Source organism: Carettochelys insculpta, chromosome 5 (assembly GCF_033958435.1).
Source record: "Carettochelys insculpta isolate YL-2023 chromosome 5, ASM3395843v1, whole genome shotgun sequence".
NCBI classification, from domain to species: Eukaryota; Metazoa; Chordata; order Testudines; family Carettochelyidae; genus Carettochelys; species Carettochelys insculpta.
The window spans coordinates 45,378,775-45,399,465 of NC_134141.1; the positions used below are offsets into that span (position 1 = coordinate 45,378,775).

General features: G+C 43.0%; 1 protein-coding gene across 1 annotated transcript in view; it reads left to right on the forward strand.

Moving 5' to 3' along the window:
- Positions 1–976: 976 nt before the first annotated feature.
- GRAMD2B (GRAM domain containing 2B) overlaps positions 977–20,691 on the forward strand; it is a 66,943-nt gene continuing 47,228 nt past the window's right edge. The window contains exon 1 of the mRNA XM_074995019.1: positions 977–1,167. Coding sequence (XP_074851120.1) covers positions 1,043–1,167 — 125 coding nt within the window. The 5' untranslated portion in view covers positions 977–1,042. The remainder of the gene's footprint in view (positions 1,168–20,691) is intronic.

A 20,691-nucleotide genomic window follows, 5' to 3' on the forward strand; every position in this document is an offset into this window, starting at 1 on the left:
GTCCAAATTAACTGTCGTTTGCATTGTAAAAGAATGTGTCTATGGAACTTTTAGAAAAAGTCAAGGTCATAGATTTAGAATCCATCAAGAAGTGGAATGCTTATGCTTGGCCCTTATACGCAGACAGAACGTAAAGGGACTTAGTATGGGTGTGTCTGTGTGGACCGAGGCCTTCATCCAGGATGACTGAAGTCATATTTTAAACAATCTTTTTCCATCAGGTACACAATTTTTTTGTTTACAATCACTGCCACCATCTTCAGCAAATAGGAAACTGTGTAAGCTTGCAGATATTTGTTGTCTTCTCCCTCTGGAAGAAAAGTTAAGCAAACTGCTCTTGCTTCATTGTTATCTGGTTATTTAAATGTTAAAGGCCATATTTAAATGAGCTGCTGTATGTGTGTATCTTCACTTTAAAAGATTTACATGTATTGGTAATTGTACACACATACACATATGTTAATATTGGTAGCAATAAAACAGCTTTGGCATGCCAAATGATTTAGATAAATTAGTTTTTATAGTATATAAAATATATTTTGTTGTTTGGTTTGGATAATTAGAGTCAGGCTGATTCTCTATAAATGTAGGTCACTGATAGGACATATTTCTGTTTGTTTCTGATGTTAACCTTGTCAAAGAAATACTTTCTGAAAAAAGTGCAATTCTTTTAGAGACCCTCATTTTTTTATTTAAATGGCAGAATGTTTTCCCTATTAGTATTAGAGCTACATATGAGAAGTGAAACATTTTAACTAGAAAACAGGACTAGTAGTAATAATTTCTAAAGTCATATTAAACCACATAGTATGACTTGTCTGGATCAAGTATATAGGAAGCCCTGTGGACAAATGGAAAAGCACCTGGTGATGTCATGCTAACGTGTTACTTATTAACAGCTTTTTTTAAAAAACTAGCTTGAGCTGGGTTCAGATCAAGAATTCACTTCCTAGATCAGTGAAAGGCTGAGCTTTTAAAGGATCACTTTGGAGATCAGCAATTTGTGCTGTATTTGTTGAATTCCACAGTTAACTCCATTAAAATGGTGAGAAAAAGGCAGTCCTGGGATGAGTCCGTTTTTCACTCTGACAACCAGAACAGCTTCCGAAAGTCTTGCGATGACTCTCCACTCAGCCTTCCAGATAGCATTGGACCCGAGTTTACGAGGTAAGCTCAGAACGGTTCATACTGATTCAGCATTTTGAACTATTTTATATCTGCACTGTGAGTGGGATGGCACCAGAAGAGCCTATGCGGCTGTAAGCCCTCACAAAGAAGTTTAATTTGTGAAGGCAAAGTACACAGTAACAAAGATTACAGTTGGATTAATGATTGCACTTAGATGAAGTTTGTCAAAAGGGAATTTATGGGGTAGCACAAAATTTCTGAGACTATAGGACTTTGAGTGTGAGCCCTTTGTATGATGGAAACCATTTCAAACCAGGGGATGCAACGGCACCTGCTTCCAGCACCTATGTCTAGTCTATGGGAAACAGGAGCTATGCAAAGACCTATGTGCTGAAGTATCCTCTTTTCATAGCTCTACCATTGCTCTAACTTGAATGAGAATTTTTCACCAGTTTGATCCCTGTCCAGTGCCCGAGACACTATTCATAACTATCACAATTTTTTTTTAATTAGAAATTGGTGATTGGTATGTGTTATATAAGCACAGCCACCTGGAGATCTTGAAGAGCATCCTGCGAACTCCCCTGTCTAGTTGTTATTTTGCTACAAAGAATAAATCTCAAAGTTGTAAAATAATTGGAAAGCTGCATTCAAAAATGCTGTTTACAGTTCGAGTGAAAATCAGTTTGAAGTCCCCACTTCATTTTCAGGGCAATATTATTCTTCATTTTAATTTTAATATATATTCTAATTTGAATAAAGGAGAGAAGATTGTCTACTGTCCTGAACACAGGATTGGGAGCCAGGAATTCCTGAATTCTAATTAAATCTGCAACAGAGGCTTCTTAATTTCCTGAAACAAGTCAAACTTAGGCCTGCTTTTCAGATCAAAATCCTGAGTTTATTTGTGTGCTGTTTTGCACTCACTTCACCACATAATCATATACCGGGTGGGGATGGCCATGGACTCCCACCTAGCTACCAGAGATCCTCTGGAAGCAGCATAGTCAGCCCTTAGAGATTCCTGTGCTTCACGTCACTCAAAAACAACCTCTTCTGCCAAATATCAAGTGGTGTGGACAGACCCTGTAGAAACCCTGTCCAGTCCTGCTCAGTCAAGTGAAGGGTGGTGATCAGAAAGGCTTCCACAAAAACATTCCTTTGTAAACCGCAAACACTAGTTCAACATGACAAGCATAACAAAAAAAAACAAAAAAAAAACCAGACAATCTAGCAAGAAGCATGTGTAATTCCATGGCATAAACTGGCAGTTGGAGTGAGCTCTTATGAACTTGGTTTTGGTATGTGTGTCACAGTTATGACACACCTAGGGTGAGTCAGTGAAAAAGGTTTTTAAAAAAGACAATGCAGATATTTTTATTCCAATTAATTTTCGGGACTGTCCTGTTTATTTATAGAACATTATCCCTGTGTGAAGAAATACAGACAATTTAATATATTTATGATTGTTCTCAGTCATCATAATTAGTCATGCTTGAGGTCAAAGAGTGACTGTATATTTAATGTTTTATATACCCCCCCTTTTCTCTTGCTGTAATTGGCACTGCGCAAATGAGTATAAATTTGCAGGAATCCAGGGGGCTATTAACATTTCAGACAGGAGAGCTCATCATTTATCACCATGGCAGCATGTAGCTCCTGACAAAGAGCAGACCTGATTTCGGAAACAGACAGAGGACGTGGTGCTGTAAATGAGGTTTCAGTTAGAAGTACAGCATGCACAGCACTATTTGTTTATAGATCAGGTTTAGGAATCTGTATCCTAACACAGTGTTAACGATATGCATCTGCAGCACTGTCAGGATGGATTCATGAAGCCAAGGGGCCCAGCAGCTGCCATGAGCCACAGGATAAGGTGGAAGGAAGGGCCCAGCTCAAGGGCAGAAGGTACAGGGCCAAGTGCAGTCAGTTCTCAGTGCTGCCCAGATCTGGCACTGGTCCTCCCAGCTCCATCACAGCCATGCATACCTGGAACAACGCTGCTGTGGCACTTCGAAAGGGCCTGGAGCTCTGGGACCCTTTGAAATGCCAGGCCCCAGTGCAACTGCCTCCTTCGCCCCGCCTCCCCCACATCAGTGGAGGGGTGGGCCTGCATAAAGCCATCGTGACATCTGCCTTCCAGCAATCCAGGCCAGTTAATGAAGATCTGAACTCCACAGCTGACCTTTGCCTCTATATTGGGGCTGAATCAAAACCTTACTGTCAAAATCCCCCACACTTCAGACGAGTCTTAACCTAGATTCAAACTTTGTGATTAGGCTGATCCAGTGTTTTGAATATATACAAATAAGATTTTTATTATTATCAGTTTATTATATACAGTTTTCTCTGCTGTAAAAACAGCAAAGAGATGACTAGACTAGTGTAATTCATTTTTGTTGTGTTTTTTAATTCATTCTGAGTTTTTCTCTAGACCTTGAGCAATTCAGGGTAGGATCTTCCTTTCATAGATGTCTGGAAAAATCTGGGCACTACTATAAAGAAACAAAAAGCAGTCAAGTAGCACTTTAAAGACTAGCAAAATAGTTTATGAGGTGAGCTTTCGTGGGACAGACTGTCCCACGAAAGCTCACCTCATAAACTATTTTGCTAGTCTTTAAAGTGCTACTTGACTGCTTTTTGTTTTGATAGTGTATAGACTAGCACGGCTCCCTCTCTGTTACTATACTATAAAGAAAGAAATGAATAACCGCTGTCTCATCCAATTAAAGTAATTGTAGGTAATTAAACAGGGAGGACTGGGTAGGGTGGGGAATCATAAGAAAATAGATTATGATGAGGATAGAATCCTTTTATAACAAAAGCACAATCACTACAGCAGCAATAGAAAGGCAACATGGTTGTGGGTTCTATTCCTGCTTCTGGTCCGCTATGTGAGCTTAGACAGGTCACCTTACCTTTCAATTTCCTCTTGCACCCTTTGTGTGTCTTTTTTGTTTAGACATTCTAAGATCTTTGGGTCTGGGACTGCCTGACTATAAATATAAATATCAGAGAGATAGCCAAGTTAGTCTATATCTTCAAAAACAACAAGTTCTGTGGCACCTCATAGACGAACAGATATTTTGGAGCATAAGTTTTCATGGGCAAAGACCCACCAGATGTATGAGTGCGGTGGTTTCACAGGAGGATTAAAAGAGTGGAGTCTCAGTAAAGGGAAGGGCCAGAGCTGACAAGGCTATTCAGTCAGGGTGGATACGGCCCATTATCGGCAGTTAATGTGGAGCTAAGAACATCAAGAGAGGAGAAATCAAGTTACTTGAGTCAGGAGGGATGTGGCCCATTGTCAGTTGCTAATGTGGAGGTGTGAACATCAAGAGGGGAGAAACCGCTTTTGCAGTGGCCCAACCACTCCCAGTCTCTATTCAGTCCTTGGTTGATGGAGTCAAATTTGCAAATGGCTTGCAGCTCTGAAATTTCTCTTTGCATTTTATTTTTGAAATGTTTGTGTTGTAGGACTGCTACTTTTAATTCTGTTACTGAGTGTCCAGGGAGACTGAAGTGTTCTCCTACAGGTTTTTGTATGTTACCGTTCCTGATGTCTGATCTATGTCCATTTATTCTTTTACGTAGAGACTGTCCAGTTTGGCCAATGTAAATTGCAGTGGGGCACTGCTGGCACATGATAGCATATATTATATTAGTAGATGTGCAGGTGAAAGAGCCCCGATGGTGTGGTTGATGTTAGGTCTTGTGATGATATCGCTGGTGTAGATATGTGAGCAGAGTGGTCGGCAAGGTTTGTTGCAGGGATTGGTTTCAGGTTTAGAGTTAGTGTTGTGGTCTATAGTTGCTGGTAAGAATTTGTTTAAGGTTGGCAGGCTGTCTGTAGGTGAGGCCAGGCCTGCCTCCCAAGGTCTGTGACAGTGAAGGATTGTAACTCGCTGCCAAACTGTTCCGTATGAGTTGAGTATTAGTATCATAATAAAGTTGTTTCCAGCCTGCCATCTTGATGTTTGTCTCCCAGAAGCATTCAGGGGTTGTATTGTATTTGGGCCTGAAGTCCAGACACTGACAAGTTTACTCACAGGCAGTAAGTTTACACAGAAGGAACAGTAGATACTTCATTGATGTTGCTGTTCACCAAGGCATGGAGGGAGTTCATTTTTCAAGGGTGTGGGATCATGTCACATGAACTAGACAAGCTATGGAAAAAGAGGACTTGCAGTTCATGCTTGTGAAGCAGGACTGTGAAGAAAGGAATGCAATACAACTAAGAATGGCCATACCAGCTATGTGAACTTGGCTGAGCCAGTAGCAGAAACTGTGCTGTGATTTACCCCACTTTCAGGATAAGTGTCTCTCTAACACTCTATGCTGAGTAGTAACAGAGAGGAAGCCGTGCTAGTCTATACACTATCAAAACAAAAAGCAGTCAAGTAGCACTTTAAAGACTAGCAAAATAGTTTATTAGGTGAGCTTTCGTGGGACAGACCCACTTCTTCAGACCATATCCAGACCAGAACAGACTCAATATTTAAGGCACAGAGAACCAAAAACAGTCAGCAAGGAGGACAAACCAGAAAAAGATAATCAAGGTGAGCAAATCAGAGAGTGGAGGGGTGGGGGGAGAAGGTCAAGAATTAGACTGAGCCAAGTATGCAGACAAGCCCCTACAGTGACTCAGAAAGTTCCCATCATGATTTAAACCATGTGTTAATGTGCCAAATTTGAATATAAAAGCCAGCTCGGCTGTTTCCCTTTCCAGAACGGTGCGATAATTCTTCTTCAGTAACACACACACCTTTAGGTCATTGACAGAATGCCCCATTCCATTAAAATGTTGACTAACTGGTTTGTGGATCTGGAGTGTTTTGATATCTGTTTTGTGCCCATTGACCCTTTGTCTAAGGGAGTTAGAAGTCTGTCCAATATACAAAGCATCTGGGCATTGTTGGCACATGATGGCATGTATGATGTTAGTAGAGGAGCATGAGAAAGTGCCCGTGATTCTGTGAGTAACCTGGTTAGGTCCAGTGATGGTATTTCCAGAGAAGATATGTGGACAAAGCTGGCAGCGGGCTTTGTTGCAGGGGAAGGTTCCAGGACTGGTATTCCTGGGGTATAGACTGTGGTTGTTAGTGAGGATGCTCATGAGGTTGGGAGGTTGTCTGTAGGAGAGAACAGGCATGTCACCCAGGGCCTTCTGGAGTGTGGCATCCTGATTAAGGATAGGTTGTAGGTCTTTAATAATTCGTTGCAGTGGTCTGAGTTGGGGGCTGTAGGTGATGACCAGTGGTGTTCTGTTCGTGGCTTTTTTGGGCCGATCTTGGAGTAGCTGGTCTCTGGGTATGCGTCTGGCCCTGTCGATTTGTTTTTTTACTTCTCCTGGTGGGTAATTCAGGTTTATGAATATTTGGTAAAGTTCTTGTAGTTTTTGATCTCTGTCAGTTGGATCAGAGCAAATGCGATTGTACCTAAGAGCTTGACTGTAAACAATGGATCTAGTCACTTGTGCAGGATGGAAACTAGAAGGGTGTAGATAAGTATAGCGATCAGTAGGTTTTCGGTACAGTGTGGTACTGATCAGGCCATCCTTGATTAGTACTGTAGTGTCCAGGAGGTGTATCTCTTGCATGTTGTAATCGAGGCATAAGTTGATGGTGGGGTGTAGATTGTTAAAGTCTCTTTGGAATTCTTCTAGAAGGCTTCTAGAAGAATTCCACAAAGACTTTAACAATCTACACCCCACCATCAACTTATGCCTCGATTACAACATGCAAGAGATACACCTCCTGGACACTACAGTACTGATCAAGGATGGCCTGATCAGTACCACACTGTACCGAAAACCTACTGATCGCTATACTTATCTACACCCTTCTAGTTTCCATCCTGCACAAGTGACTAGATCCATTGTTTACAGTCAAGCTCTTAGGTACAATCGCATTTGCTCTGATCCAACTGACAGAGATCAAAAACTACAAGAACTTTACCAAATATTCATAAACCTGAATTACCCACCAGGAGAAGTAAAAAAACAAATCGACAGGGCCAGACGAATTCTGTGAGTCGATGCCCAGGTGCCAGCTAAAGGTCCGGTAGGGCAAAGGGGGTGATGCCGCACCAGCAGCTACACTAAGCAGCCAGGGCAGGCTGGGTTCTTTGGTTTGCGTTTAGTTCGGGTACAGCAGCAAGAGGAAAATTACACTTAGAGAGGCTTTAACAGTTACTTTTTATTTATACAAAGATAGAAACAATTTAACTAAGACAAATGATTAAAGTACAAGTTAGTACTCGTGGTTTTTAAAGGGGAAACAACACAATTTAACTTAAGAAAAGTTTTAGACAAACTAGCTAGCTTAAACTAATACAATTAATGTGTACACAAGAAAGGCACGTTGCAGGTGTGACTTTCACCACTGCCTCTTAGACCTGGTGGAACCAGAGTCTTTCCCTCAATCCTATAGGAAAGAAGTGTAATACAGGTGTAATTCTTACCCCTGCCTCCTAGATCCGGTGTGACCCAGAATCTTTCTCTCAATCCCTCAAGAAGAAGTAGATACGAACCAGGCGTCCCCAGTCTCGGGAGTCAATTCCAGACCTGGCCAGCAGGTGTAGGTGATTGGAACTCAAAGGGGGGTGGGCTGTCAAACCCCTTTTATACCCCCTTTAGTCACGTAGGCTTCTTCCTGGTCTCAAGTGGCCAATTGAGGAGGAATGTGTTTGAACCCCAGGTTTCCCAGGGAAGGTGCAAGGCTCAATTTGCACCTGTGAATTGTGGACAATTGGGCACCTTTGGAGGTGATGGGTGGAGATTCCCCGTTCTTCCTGGGGGAGTGATCAGGTGTGTCAATTACCGAGATCAGCCAGAAGGGCGGTCATTAGCTAGCCCATTCACTGTCTGGTTTCTGTGTATAGTAGAGAGTCTGAGTGAGACAGCACACCTGCGTTCCCAGGACATCAAAGGCTGCCTGTCTCCCTCTCTGTCTCTCTCTCTGTCTCTCCCAGTGGGGGGGAGAAGAAGAAAAGCCCAAATAGGGGGTTCATGTCTGGCTACAAATACCCAGAGACCAGCTACTCCAAGATCGGCCCAAAAAAGCCACGAACAGAACACCACTGGTCATCACCTACAGCCCCCAACTCAGACCACTGCAACGAATTATTAAAGACCTACAACCTATCCTTAATCAGGATACCACACTCCAGAAGGCCCTGGGTGACATGCCTGTTCTCTCCTACAGACAACCTCCCAACCTCATGAGGATCCTCACTAACAACCACAGTCTATAACCCAGAAATACCAGTCCTGGAACCTTCCCCTGCAACAAAGCCTGCTGCCAGCTTTGTCCACATATCTTCTCTGGAAATACCATCACTGGACCTAACCAGGTTACTCACAGAATCACGGGCACTTTCTCATGCTCCTCTACTAACATCATACATGCCATCATGTGCCAACAATGCTCAGATGCTTTGTATATTGGACAGAGTTCTAACTCCCTTAGACAAAGGGTCAATGGGCACAAAACAGACATCAAAACACTCCAGATCCACAAACCAGTTAGTCAACATTTTAATGGAATGGGGCATTCTGTTAATGACCTAAAGGTATGTGTGTTACTGAAGAAGAATTATCGCACCGTTCTGGAAAGGGAAACAGCCGAGCTGGCTTTTATATTCAAATCTGGCACATTAACACATGGTTTAAATCGTGATGGGAACTTTCTGAGTCACTATAGAGGCTCGTCTGCATACTTGGCTCAGTCTAATTCTTGACCTTCCCCCCCACCCCTCCACTCTCTGATTTGCTCACCTTGATTATCTTTTTCTGGTTTGTCCTCCTTGCTGACTGTTTTTGGTTCTCTGTGCCTTAAATATTGAGTCTGTTCTGGTCTGGATATGGTCTGAAGAAGTGGGTCTGTCCCATGAAAGCTCACCTAATAAACTATTTTGCTAGTCTTTAAAGTGCTACTTGACTGCTTTTTCTATGCTGAGTGAATGTGATTAAACTGTGATTCAGTCACTTACATCAGATGAGTTTGTGAGCATCCTGCTGCCAAACTGCCCCAGCATACTGTGTTCAAATAAATTATATGACCATCAGGCCACTCCTTCCTACTAAACTCAGTTGTTCCTTCCTTAGGCTTACTCAGAGGCCAGGCACACCTCACCAGTGAGTAAACATACTGTATTTCCTAGCGTACACCAACAGGGTTCAATTAGCATCTCTGTGCAGAATTCCCCTTGCCCACAATAAGGTGGGTTAATAGAAGAACCCAACCAACCTGTTTTAATGTTGATGACTCTTAGTAGGCAATGCATACTATACAAGTAGTGGTGTGTCTATATAGCAGTGGTTAACGAAGATATACTCATCTCTACGAGGGGATGGATTTGGCATACAGTATGTCTGTGGCTCCTTTTGGAGAGGAAGTGCTGATGATACAGGGGTGGCGTTTTGACTAGCCTAATCACAGCGAGATGGCACTTATATGACAGTAAGGCCTGTGGGATTAATTTTAGGCGCTTTGCAACTTGTGGTTAATAGTTACTATGTTTCACAGCCCTACATGCTGACTTCTTATGGCAATCCACCGGTTCTATGTACTGATTATGAGCGTGTGCACAGTTGGTTCACAAAGGTCTACAAGCATGCCTGTAAAGCCTTGTTCCCCTGTGTGATAGTCTTCAGGTTAGTCACCATTATTACTTGTCTAAAATCCACTAGCACACGTGTCTTGAAAGTATTGTCACTGTGGACTTTATACACGGTAGGTGTGTTACATTTGTATTCATACAGTCCTTGATGTGATGCTACACTCTCATATTTTTATGGAGACATGTTTTGAATATGAATATGCATAACTCAAATATATTTTATGCAAAGTGCAACATGTAACCTCTAGTTGAAAAACTTGTAATCTGCTAGATGTGTATATTCTATTTGTATGCATGGATCATTCTCATATGAGAAGATAGAAATATGAAGTGAAAACCTGCTTATTAATCTAGTTTTTTTAGTGAAAGTCATTATTGGTGCTAAAGAATTTAGTGGCCAAGAGCTCAAGACAAGTTCTGTGAGTGATCTTGTTTTTCCAATAAGCCTGGATTATGGTTGGTCCGACAAAGACAAGGGATCATACCACCTGGTGCTGGAATCCATCCTGAATTTAGTCCTTTTCCAGAGGTGGGTGGAGAATTGAACAAAAGATTTCCAGCTGTGGAAATACTATTTAGGCATGGAGAGTAAACATTGATTGTCTTCAGCTGGCTTTACAGACTGCTTCTCATCACAAATGAACAAACAAGGACCTGGAAAGAAGGGAACTCTGACGAGGGAAAAAGCTATAAGACTCAGGTCAGAGAAAAGATCAGCACTGGCTTGAAGACTTATACTTGAAATAAGGACTAAGACAGGGTCTGCAGTCTGTGGCGCCACAGCCACATGCAGCTGTTTAAGGACTTTTCTGTGGCTCCTAACACTATAATTGCAAAGTAAAAAAAAAAAAAAAAACCTCCTGATTATTTTCGATAAACGGTGAACGTCTAAAAGCCCAAAATGAACAACTCATATCTAAATAGAAAACAATATGTGATTTTGAAATGTTGATAACACCCCCTAGTATCCTCCAGAGAGAGGGAAAGTTCAGGCGTGAAAGTCGGGAAGACAGTGGTGCAAGCATACGCATAAAGTGTGAGGAAATAGAATACGTAAAAAGTTTGTGAACATCCTGCAATACACATATATCGCATTACAAATCACTGTCTGTGCACTCTTCTTAAAACAGGGGCTACAAAAAGTATGCTTTGGCATTATTAAGGACCGTCTCACATTCACATGCATTGTGGCTCTTGAATTATTGAGGTTTTCACCGAATTGGAAAAAATGGCTCTTCTTGCTATTTTGGTTGCCAACCCCAGGACTAGAGTGAGACATGGTGATTTGTAACAATCTCTCTCAGTGTATTAGCTGCTGTCTTTTGTTTATCTTTTCTTAGTACCTTATTTTGATCTGTCTGTCATCACTTGCAACCACTTATTTTTATACTGAATAAAATCCCTTTTGTTTATTATCAAACCCAGTATGAATCACTGTTATGAGGAAGGGAAAAGTAATAAGTGTTTATCTTTCACTGATAAAGGCTATGCGTACAGTAGAGTATTTTGTCGACAGAACCCACAATGTGTCGACATTCCCGAGGCATTCTATTGTCAGTAAATCTACAGAACACAGTACTTTTGTCAACAGCATTCTGCCACTCCCCCCAGGAGGCCTAACACCTCTGTCAACAGAAAGCCAGTCTGGATGTTCCAGGGGGGCTTTAAATAGGGACATACACATCTCATAGAACGGACTTTGGGAGGTCATTGAGTCCAGACCACTGCCCTCTTAGCAGGACAAAACACCATCCTCCACACTTTTTTTTTTAAACCTATTTGTCCCAGATCTTTAAATTGCCCCCTCATGGGCTGAGCTCACAACCCTGGGTTTGGAGGATTAATTCTGAAACTACTGAGCCATCCCTCCTGTCAGCAGACAGGACTTCCAGGACACCAAGCAACTCTGTCTGCTGTGCTTTCAGCGGGCCATTTTGTTGAGAGAGTAACTGGGCAGTCCAGGTGCTCTCTGTCCACAGAGTGGATCACTCTTTTGATCTGTTTTGCATTCTGGCCGCAATCTGTAGACAGAAGCTTTGTCAGAAGATATCTTCCAATAGTAACTTCTGTCAACAGTTCACTCTAGTGTAGACATAGCCAAAGAGAATAAACTTTGTGAGCTATCACTGTGTAAAACTTTTATATAGAGTAAGATGAATGTACTAGGAGGTTACAATCCTTCTTTGTGCTGTGTTCCTGGATGTTGTCAAGACCCTGTAATGGAGAATTGGGTGCCAGTCTCAAGGTGATCTCTGATCACAGAATATGTGAAGGATCATTGAGGTTACTATGGCATAACAAACAATATTTGTATTAAGGTCTCTCTGGCAGCTGGCACGGGTACCAGCTAAAGGAGATTACTGTGTGAAACAGAGTGTTATGTCGACAGTATCTGGTACTCTTGTCATAAGAGCATCATCTAGCCATTGTGCCATTCTAGTAATATTCCCATAGGGTCAACAACAATGCATTTCTTGGGAAATACGCTCTGACTACAGACTGCTTTTCTTTTTTTGTAAAATAGAAAATGACACCATAGTTGTGTTTTCCTCTTAGACTGCCAGTTGGAGAATACCTGATGGAACCAGAGTACTCAATGGTTACAGGTCACAGAGCTGCTTTATTCAACACATAGGCCGTGTCTACACGAGCCCCAAACTTCGAAATGGCCACGCAAATGGCCATTTCGAAGTTTACTAATGAAGCACTGAAATGCATATTCAGTGCCTCATTAGCATGCGGGCGGCTGCCGCACTTCGAAATTGACGCGCCTAGCCGCCGCGTGTCTCATCCCGATGGGGCTCCTTTTCTAAAGGACCCCGCCTACTTCGAAGTCCCCTTATTCCCATGAGCTGATGGGAATAAGGGGACTTCGAAGTAGGTGGGGTCCTTTCGAAAAGGAGCCCCGTTGGGACGAGACGCGTGGCAGCGAGGCGTGTCAGTTTCGAAGTGCGGCGGCCGCCCGCATGCTAATGAGACACTGAATATGCATTTCAGCGCTTCATTAGTAACCTTCGAAATGGCCATTTGCGTGGCCATTTCGAAGTGTGGGGCTCGTGTAGATGTAGCCATAGAGAGGTTTCTGTAAGCAGACTGGGGATGTGAATGACCCTCTGTTCCACCAGTTATGGTGTGTTTTACATTAGCCTCCCTTTCCATATAGTACTTTTGCAATGACACTTGCTCATGTGAACACAGTGTGCCTATGGAGACTCCCCATGTAAAATTATTTGAAAGTTATTGGTGTCAGGGTGTCAGAATGTCAGGCCAGTAGATGCTGGAACATTGGCTAGAGTGTATATACTAAGGGATAGCTCATTCAATTGTTCGAACACTATCGCCACAACAAGTGAGTTATGTGTGCCTCACCATCTGTGTAGGAAATGTCCAGCTACCATCTGGTTTAACTTAATTCATAATCTTTATGTACATTTCATTCCCAAATAGATATGTGCAAATGGTGCAAAATAGGATTTGCGAAGATGGAATCGCTTAAAACTCACAAGTAAGGAATGATAACTAGTGAACATATAATCCACACAAATACTGGTTCATTGTCCCATGTAGTGACACCAAATACTGTGCTTCACTTACCCACATAATGGCACCTAGACCACTTACAGAGAGAAAGAATGAGTCTCCTCTTCAGCAAGGCTTTCAGCTCAAACTGCAGAGGCTTCTGCATGAAGCTCTAGAAGTACCAGGTTCAATCTGCCTGTGGGCAGTTACAAATGTTGTAACAGGGTCAGGACAGCAGGCAAAGGGTGGAAGGCAGCCCAGAACCCAGACAGAGCTAGGGAAAAGGTGGAAGGAATTAATTAAGCTCCCACATGGAGGCAGTAGGACATGGTACAAATAATCATGTAGCATGGTCCAGCTGAGCTAACTGCCAGGAGGCTAAAAAGCTGGGAGACAAACAGAGCGAGGGGACAGGAGGTAGAGGGGTGTGGGTGACCCTGTGAGGGGAGTAAAAGTAGCAGGAGGAGAGGAGTGCTGGCAGCATGGCTGGGGGGAGAAGCAGGCGACTTCCCTCCCCAAGCCAGGCCAAGAAGTCTGTTAGGGGAAGAGGCAAGGGACCTGAGCCAAGGCAGATGGGGCACCTTGCCTTGCCACAAAACAATAGTCATAGCTGAATGCATAAAGCATCCACCAAATTCCAAAAAAAATGTTATGTAAAAATAATAATAATCAGACAAGAACAGGCTAAATTTGCCCAACTGTTCACAGTGCATGGTTTGCTCAACTCGAGTCCCAGGTAGTTGCTTAGCTTCTAAAACCTGTCCAGGACTTTGACTTACTTTCTGCCCTTTGTACAGGCTTTGTGTGCTAGAGAATTTGCACATGATTCACAACACTTCATTGACATGCTTGTGTTCCTAATAGGAATGGCTCTTTAGCATGTGTAATAGAATTAGAAGTCATGCTGTGGTTTCAACACCTTTCCACATGTCTGAATTACATGTTTCTTTCCTGCACAATTTTTGTATCTATGTGGTTGCAGTTATAGCCTGCTCATGTCTCGCATTTGTGGGGCTTAGTGAAAAGTCTTTATCTAATCTTATCTTTGTCATTGAAATGACCCTGATAGGATACTTCAGACTCCTACTACAGACTTATGGACTCAAAGGTCAGGAGTACCATCATGGTCATCTGGTCTGACCTCTTGCACAATGTTGTCTACAGAACCTCTCCAGCCCATTTCTGTAGGAGACCCCCAACCCCTGGCTGAGTTACTGAAGTACTCAAATAATGATTTAAAGACTTCAAGTTACAGAGAATCTATCCATGAAAAGGGCACGACAGGTAACTGTATATGTGGTCTTGTGATTCGGAAGTTCTTGGGTCCTGCTGCAAGAGTAATTTGGTGATCGTATTGCTTCTTTGTCTGGCTTTAAGCCTCTTACTTTGAAGTTGCTTACAGGACACTTTTTGTTCATCCATGGACTTTTCTAAGTGGATGTTGGTGTGTGCTATAAAACCAAAAACATGGTTCTGCTCTTAATGGTCTGTGTTTGCCTTCCACTTTCTGGGTATCGCAACTTTACTTTGACACCTAGTATTTAGTGCTAGACAAATTCTTCTGCACAGTTTCATGGCAGCATTATGGAGCACTCTGGCCCCCACTGTGCTGTGACCTAGGCAGTTGACCACACACACGTCCCTCTCCTTTATTCTGTGTGATACGCCACAAGACAGTTTTAGCATTTTCTTACTTATTTGTATACCCCCAACTTTTCCTGCTTCTGTTCAGTTTTGGACAACTCTTGATTGCAAGCTACATATCATGTTTCACCTATGCTGTGGAAGGCAATGGCATACACATCAATGGATTTGTGCAAACAACTATTAACCAAAGTTTGATTTTTATTACAAAATGAATACAAAAGGTATTTGCACAGGTCCACTATTTTCCTCATTTGGAATCCCAAAGAGAGTAACAGACATACTTGGCAAACTAGAATCAGTTTCTCCTTTATGCAATCCAAACTTATAATTCTTATATGGTACCTAATAATTTAGCAGGGATGAGCAGAAGCAGGAATGGTTTTGGCTTTGTAAGACATTAATGTTTTGGTTTTGCAAAAGATCATCAGCCTGGTTTTGGTTTCTCAAAACTAATAGTGATATATAAACATATGCATATGAAAGCATTTGGTGAATCCTCATAGCTGCAAAGATGTGAACATTTCAAATAGCCCCATTGTTATTGCAATAACCTACCTGCCAGAATTTTGGGAAAAATTAAACCTGTGTCTGAAATGCCTATCATGTCCAACTCACAGAGATCACATTATCCATCACTGTGCTGGAGACCCCCTGCAGAGGTGAATGCCTCTCAGTGACTCATGGTCCTTTGAGACAACAGTTCTTAGTCCCCAAAGGGGACTGAAAAGGCATCCCCGTGATCGTGAGCATGTGTGGCTCTGCATTACTATGTACTTCAGGATAAGGAGTATTAAGCTGGTGTCTCCTTCTTCCCTTGACTGCATTATATGATGCTGCTGTGCTGAGGACGCTGTCAGCCCTAACCTTGCCTGATTATGCTGCATATGTAAGTCCTACCAAAACCATGGCCATGAAAAATTCATGTACTATGAAAACTGGTCTGCGTGTGCTTTTACCTTCTATTATGTGTATTTAATTGGGGAGAACAGCATTTCTCAAATTGGGAGCCCTGACCCAAATTTCAGGGGGTTCAAGGGGTTATTTTTCGGGGGGGGAGGGGTGCAGGGGGAACATAGTATTGCCACCCTTACTTCTGCACTGCCTTTAAAGCCAGGCAGCCAGAGAGTGGCAGCTGGTGGCCAAGCACCCAGCTCTGAAGGCACCACTGCCACCACTCTAAGGCAAAAGCCAGGGTAACAGTAACTTAGCCCCTGCAACCCTCCCCCACTCACACAAGAGCGATGTGACCTCTCCCCAACAATTCCCTTTGGTTCAGGACCTGTACAATTATAATACTGTGAAATTTCATATGAATTCATTACATTTTCCTCAGGATTTTTAAAATCCTATGACTGCAAAATTGATTCAGTGGTCCATAATGAATGCGATTTATCTTGACTTTAGCAAAGCTTTTGATATGGTCTCCCACAATATTCTTGTCAGCAAGTTAAAGGAATGTGGATTGGATAAATGGACGGTAAGATGGATAGAAAGCTGGCTAGAAGGTCAGGCCCAGCAGGTAGTGATCAACAGCTCGAAGTCGGGATGGCGGTCAGTTTCTAGTGGAGTGCCCCAAGGGTCGGTTCTGGGTCCTGTTCTGTTCAACATATTTATCAATGACCTGGATGAGGGGTTGGATTGCACCCTCAGCAAGTTTGCGGATGACACTAAGCTAGGGGGAGAGGTAGATACGCTGGAAGGTAGGGATAGGGTCCAGAGTGACTTAGACAAATTCGAAGACTAGGCTGCAAGAAATCTGATGAGGTTCAATAAGGACAAGTGCAGAGTCCTGCACTTGGGCCAGAAGAATCCCAAGCATTGTTACAGGCTGGGGTCCAACTGGCTTGGTCGTAGTTCTGCAGAAAAGGATCTGGGAGTTGTAGTGGACGAGAACCTGGACATGAGTCAACAATGTGCAGTTGTAGCCAAGAAAGCTAATGGCATATTAGGTTGCATCAAGAGGAGCGTTGCCAGTAGATCCAGAGAAGTGATTATTCCTCTTTATTTGGCTTTGGTGAGGCCGCATCTGGAGTACTGTGTCCAGTTCTGGGCCCCCAGTTATAGGAAGGATGTGGATACACTGGAGAAGGTCCAGCGGAGGGCGACCAAAATAATTAGGGAGCTAGAGCATATGACATTTGAAGAAAGATTGAGGGAATTGGCACTGTTTAGTCTGCAGAAGAGAACACTGAGGGAGGACTTGATAACAGCCTTCAACTTATCGAAGGGAAGTTGCAAAGAGGCTAGAGAGAGACAGTGACACGGATGGCAGAACACAGAACAATGGTCTCAAGTTGCAGTTGGGAAGGTCCAAGTTGAACATTAGGAAACACTTTTTCTCCAGGAGGGTGGTGAAGCACTGGAATGGTCTACCCAGTGAAGTAGTGGAGTCTCCATCCCTGGAAGTGTTTAAGTCTCACCTTGACAAAGCCCCCTGGCTGGGCTGATCTGATGGGTTTGGTCCTGCCTAGGGCAGGGGGCTGGACTTGATGGCTTTTTTAGGTCTCTTCCAGCTCTATTGTTCTATGATTCTATGATAAATTTGGTAGGGCCCTATGTATAGTGCTGGCCTGAAGTTTTACTTTTCTCCCTTCTCTCCACTGCCACAACAGCCAGAGAGGCGGGGTAAGGAAAAAGGGGTCACTGCCATGGAGGCCTTTTATTTCTTTAAAGAATTAAAGGAGGAAATTTAACAGGTGGCTTAAGCCCCATTCAGCCTTCATTCGTAGCTGCCAGTGTAAACAAGAAATCCTTGTTTAAATTGTCTGGGGATGGTAGAGGAGCTCCAAAAGCTGCTACTCTACTGACGATAATTTTTTCTGTGACTGATGGAATGACTGTATTTCAGTGCTATCATTCTGCACCTTTGTATACAACGTGTGCTCCTCATTCAAACATCAAACCTCTTTTAAGAGAGGAAAAGACAATACATCCATTCCTCACATGGTCCCCTTTACCATAGTGTCTGGAGGACTCACATCACTCCTGTGAATAGTCTCAGAGAGGTAGCTGTGTTAATCTGTATCTTTCCAAAACAAACAACCAGTCCCGTAGCACCTTAAAGATGAATGATATAATTTATTAGGTGGTGAGCTTTCATGGGACAGACCCACTTCTTCAGTTCTGGAGAATCCTGAATCACTCCTGTGAGTTAGGGGTGTGCTACTGCTCCCCATTTTAAAAGTGACGAATGGAGCCCCACATCCACGAAGAGATAGAGGTGCCTAGAATCCCACTTTCAGGTGCCACTGACATCCACAAAAGCCCCACCCGGTGCCCTGGGTCCCAGACTCACTCAGCAGCTCCTTTTTGCTTTGTCTTCTAAGATGCCTACTTTCTGAGTCAGGCTTTTGCCTGAGGCAGTGACACCTAACACCAATCTCACACCTCAGCCTCAGTGCAATTGTTGACCCAGCTGTAGCTAGGCAGATCCCTGCGTGTCTCACCCGCAGTCCATTTGTGGCGTTCTGAGGAGGAGACCTTGCTGATAAACTTTAGGGTAGTAGTTGAGGTACTCAGCCATGCTGTGACAGACCCCAGCTCAATTTCCCTCTCTGCCTGATGAAAAGAAAGCATCTGAACAGAGATCTCCCACCTCTCCACGGTGCTGCTGTATACAGCAACAGATTGGGACTGCCACTGCTGAGTTCCTCCTGCCAGTGACAGACATGTTCTACTTTTCCACTTGTGTAGGGCATGCACAGAATCCCCCTCCTATTAGCACATATAAGCAGGTAAATTTTCCACCTTACGCTTTTACACCTTCCACTTTACCGAATAAATAATTTTTTAGTCTTTAAAGTGCTTGGCAAACGTATTCATAGCATACACTTTAGATGCCATGAAAAAGTTTTATATGGGATTTTTAAAATAAATATATTTTAGTCTTTATAATACATTCAAATAGGTATAAAGTCCACACTTTTAAACCTATGATATTTATTTTTATACTCTCATTTATATTTCATTGCTAGCATACACAAGCCTCTTTGTGAAATGCCGCCATTTAATATTACACTTTCCCTGCAAATATAGCAGCATGCTGCTGAGTACAGGTGGGGGGTCTGACATTTGATCCTTCTGTATATTTGCTGCATGGGATGGGTCCTTGGAGCTGTCATGCCCACCTAGGATGTTGCTAGACAGAGGAAGAAACCACCACCTCATAAATTATTCTCGTGAATCATTCTGGCAAGTTATACTAAAAGAGAGGGTCCACATCACCAGTACTTTGGCAGACTTCTGCAGGGTACTGCCTACACTAACAATCACAGGTAAATCTTGGGACATAAACCTAGAAAGTGCTGAATGACTCTTGTGAAGTTCCCAAAATGTCCATATTTGCTTATGTTAGAAATAGCAGAAATGTAGATCTTTGAGCTTCCCTGGATTTACAGGAAGACCTTGTGGTGCATCTACACTACGCTTCTGGAAGATCATCTTTCAAAAGATCACATCCACACACAAAAAGCGGATCAAAAGAGCCATCTGGAATTTCAAAAGAGAGCATCCACACAGCCATAAGTGCTGTTTTGAAAGAATGGGGCTGGAAAGAGGTGGCATGGCCAGAAAGCCCTTCTGGGAGCTCCAGGGACCCTCCCAAACACCCCCTCCCTGAACAGCTGCTGAGGCCTGTGGTGCTGCACTCTGCACACAGCTGAGCAGAGCCCATCCATGGTCCTGAAGCTCACAGCCAAGAGCCAGGGACCAAAGGGAGTCCCAGACCAGCATGCCAGCCTTGGCTGGGCTCCTGGCCACCATAGTTGCAGCCGGCCTCCCCAAGGCCTTTGTGATGTCACAACTGCACTCCTTCTTTAGACACACTCCTTCTTTAGACACCTGAAAACTTTCAGTCCTGGGAGACCAGAGAGTCTAATATGCAAACCATAAAATAAGAACTCTGCTCCCCAGCCCCTCTCAGGTTTTCTTTACACACCAAAAAGTGCTGTAATTTTTAACCCATAGAGATTGCAAGTCTTTTTGGTAAATGTAGATAGAAGTTTTTACCCAATGTTCTTCGCCGCCTCCTCACCTCTTCCTCCAACTCCCAATAACCGTTTCATTTACTGCCTGAAGGCTGACTGCCACCCTCCAGGATGTGTAAGTATTTAAGCCTTTTTCTGCATTTGTTGCATAGGACAAGACTGTTGTACTTATACATAACACCATTGATTTCCAACAGTCTCCATGCAGATAGACTCTGCAATTTACAAGACAAGTGGCATCCTTTGTGATGCACTCTGAGGTTCTTCAGAATGAAATACACTTTAAAAGTGCAAAACTAACCAATTTATTTGGGCACAAACTTTCATGGGGCTGGAACCCACTTTGGCAGATTCATGAAGTCTGTAGTAATGCAGTATGTTAATACTGTTGTTATAAACCCTCTTAATCATAGCAGAGAGAAAGCTGTGCTAGTCTATATACTATCAAAACAAAAAAGCAGCCCAGTAGCACTTTAAAGACTAACAAAATAATGTATTAGGTGACGAGCTTTCGTGGAACAGACCCACTTCTTCAGACCATAGCCATACCAGAACAGACTTAATATTTAAGGCACAGAGAACCAAAAATAGTAATCAAGGTTGACAAATCAGAAAAATATCAAGGTGAGCAAATCAGAAAGTAGAGGTGCAGAAGGGTGGGGGGGTCAAGAATTAGATAAAGCTAAGTATGCATAAGATCCCCTCTCATGACCTCGCAAATTTCCATCCCAGTTCAAACCACATGTAAAAGTGTCGAATTTGAATATAAAAGAGAGTTCAGCAGCCTCTC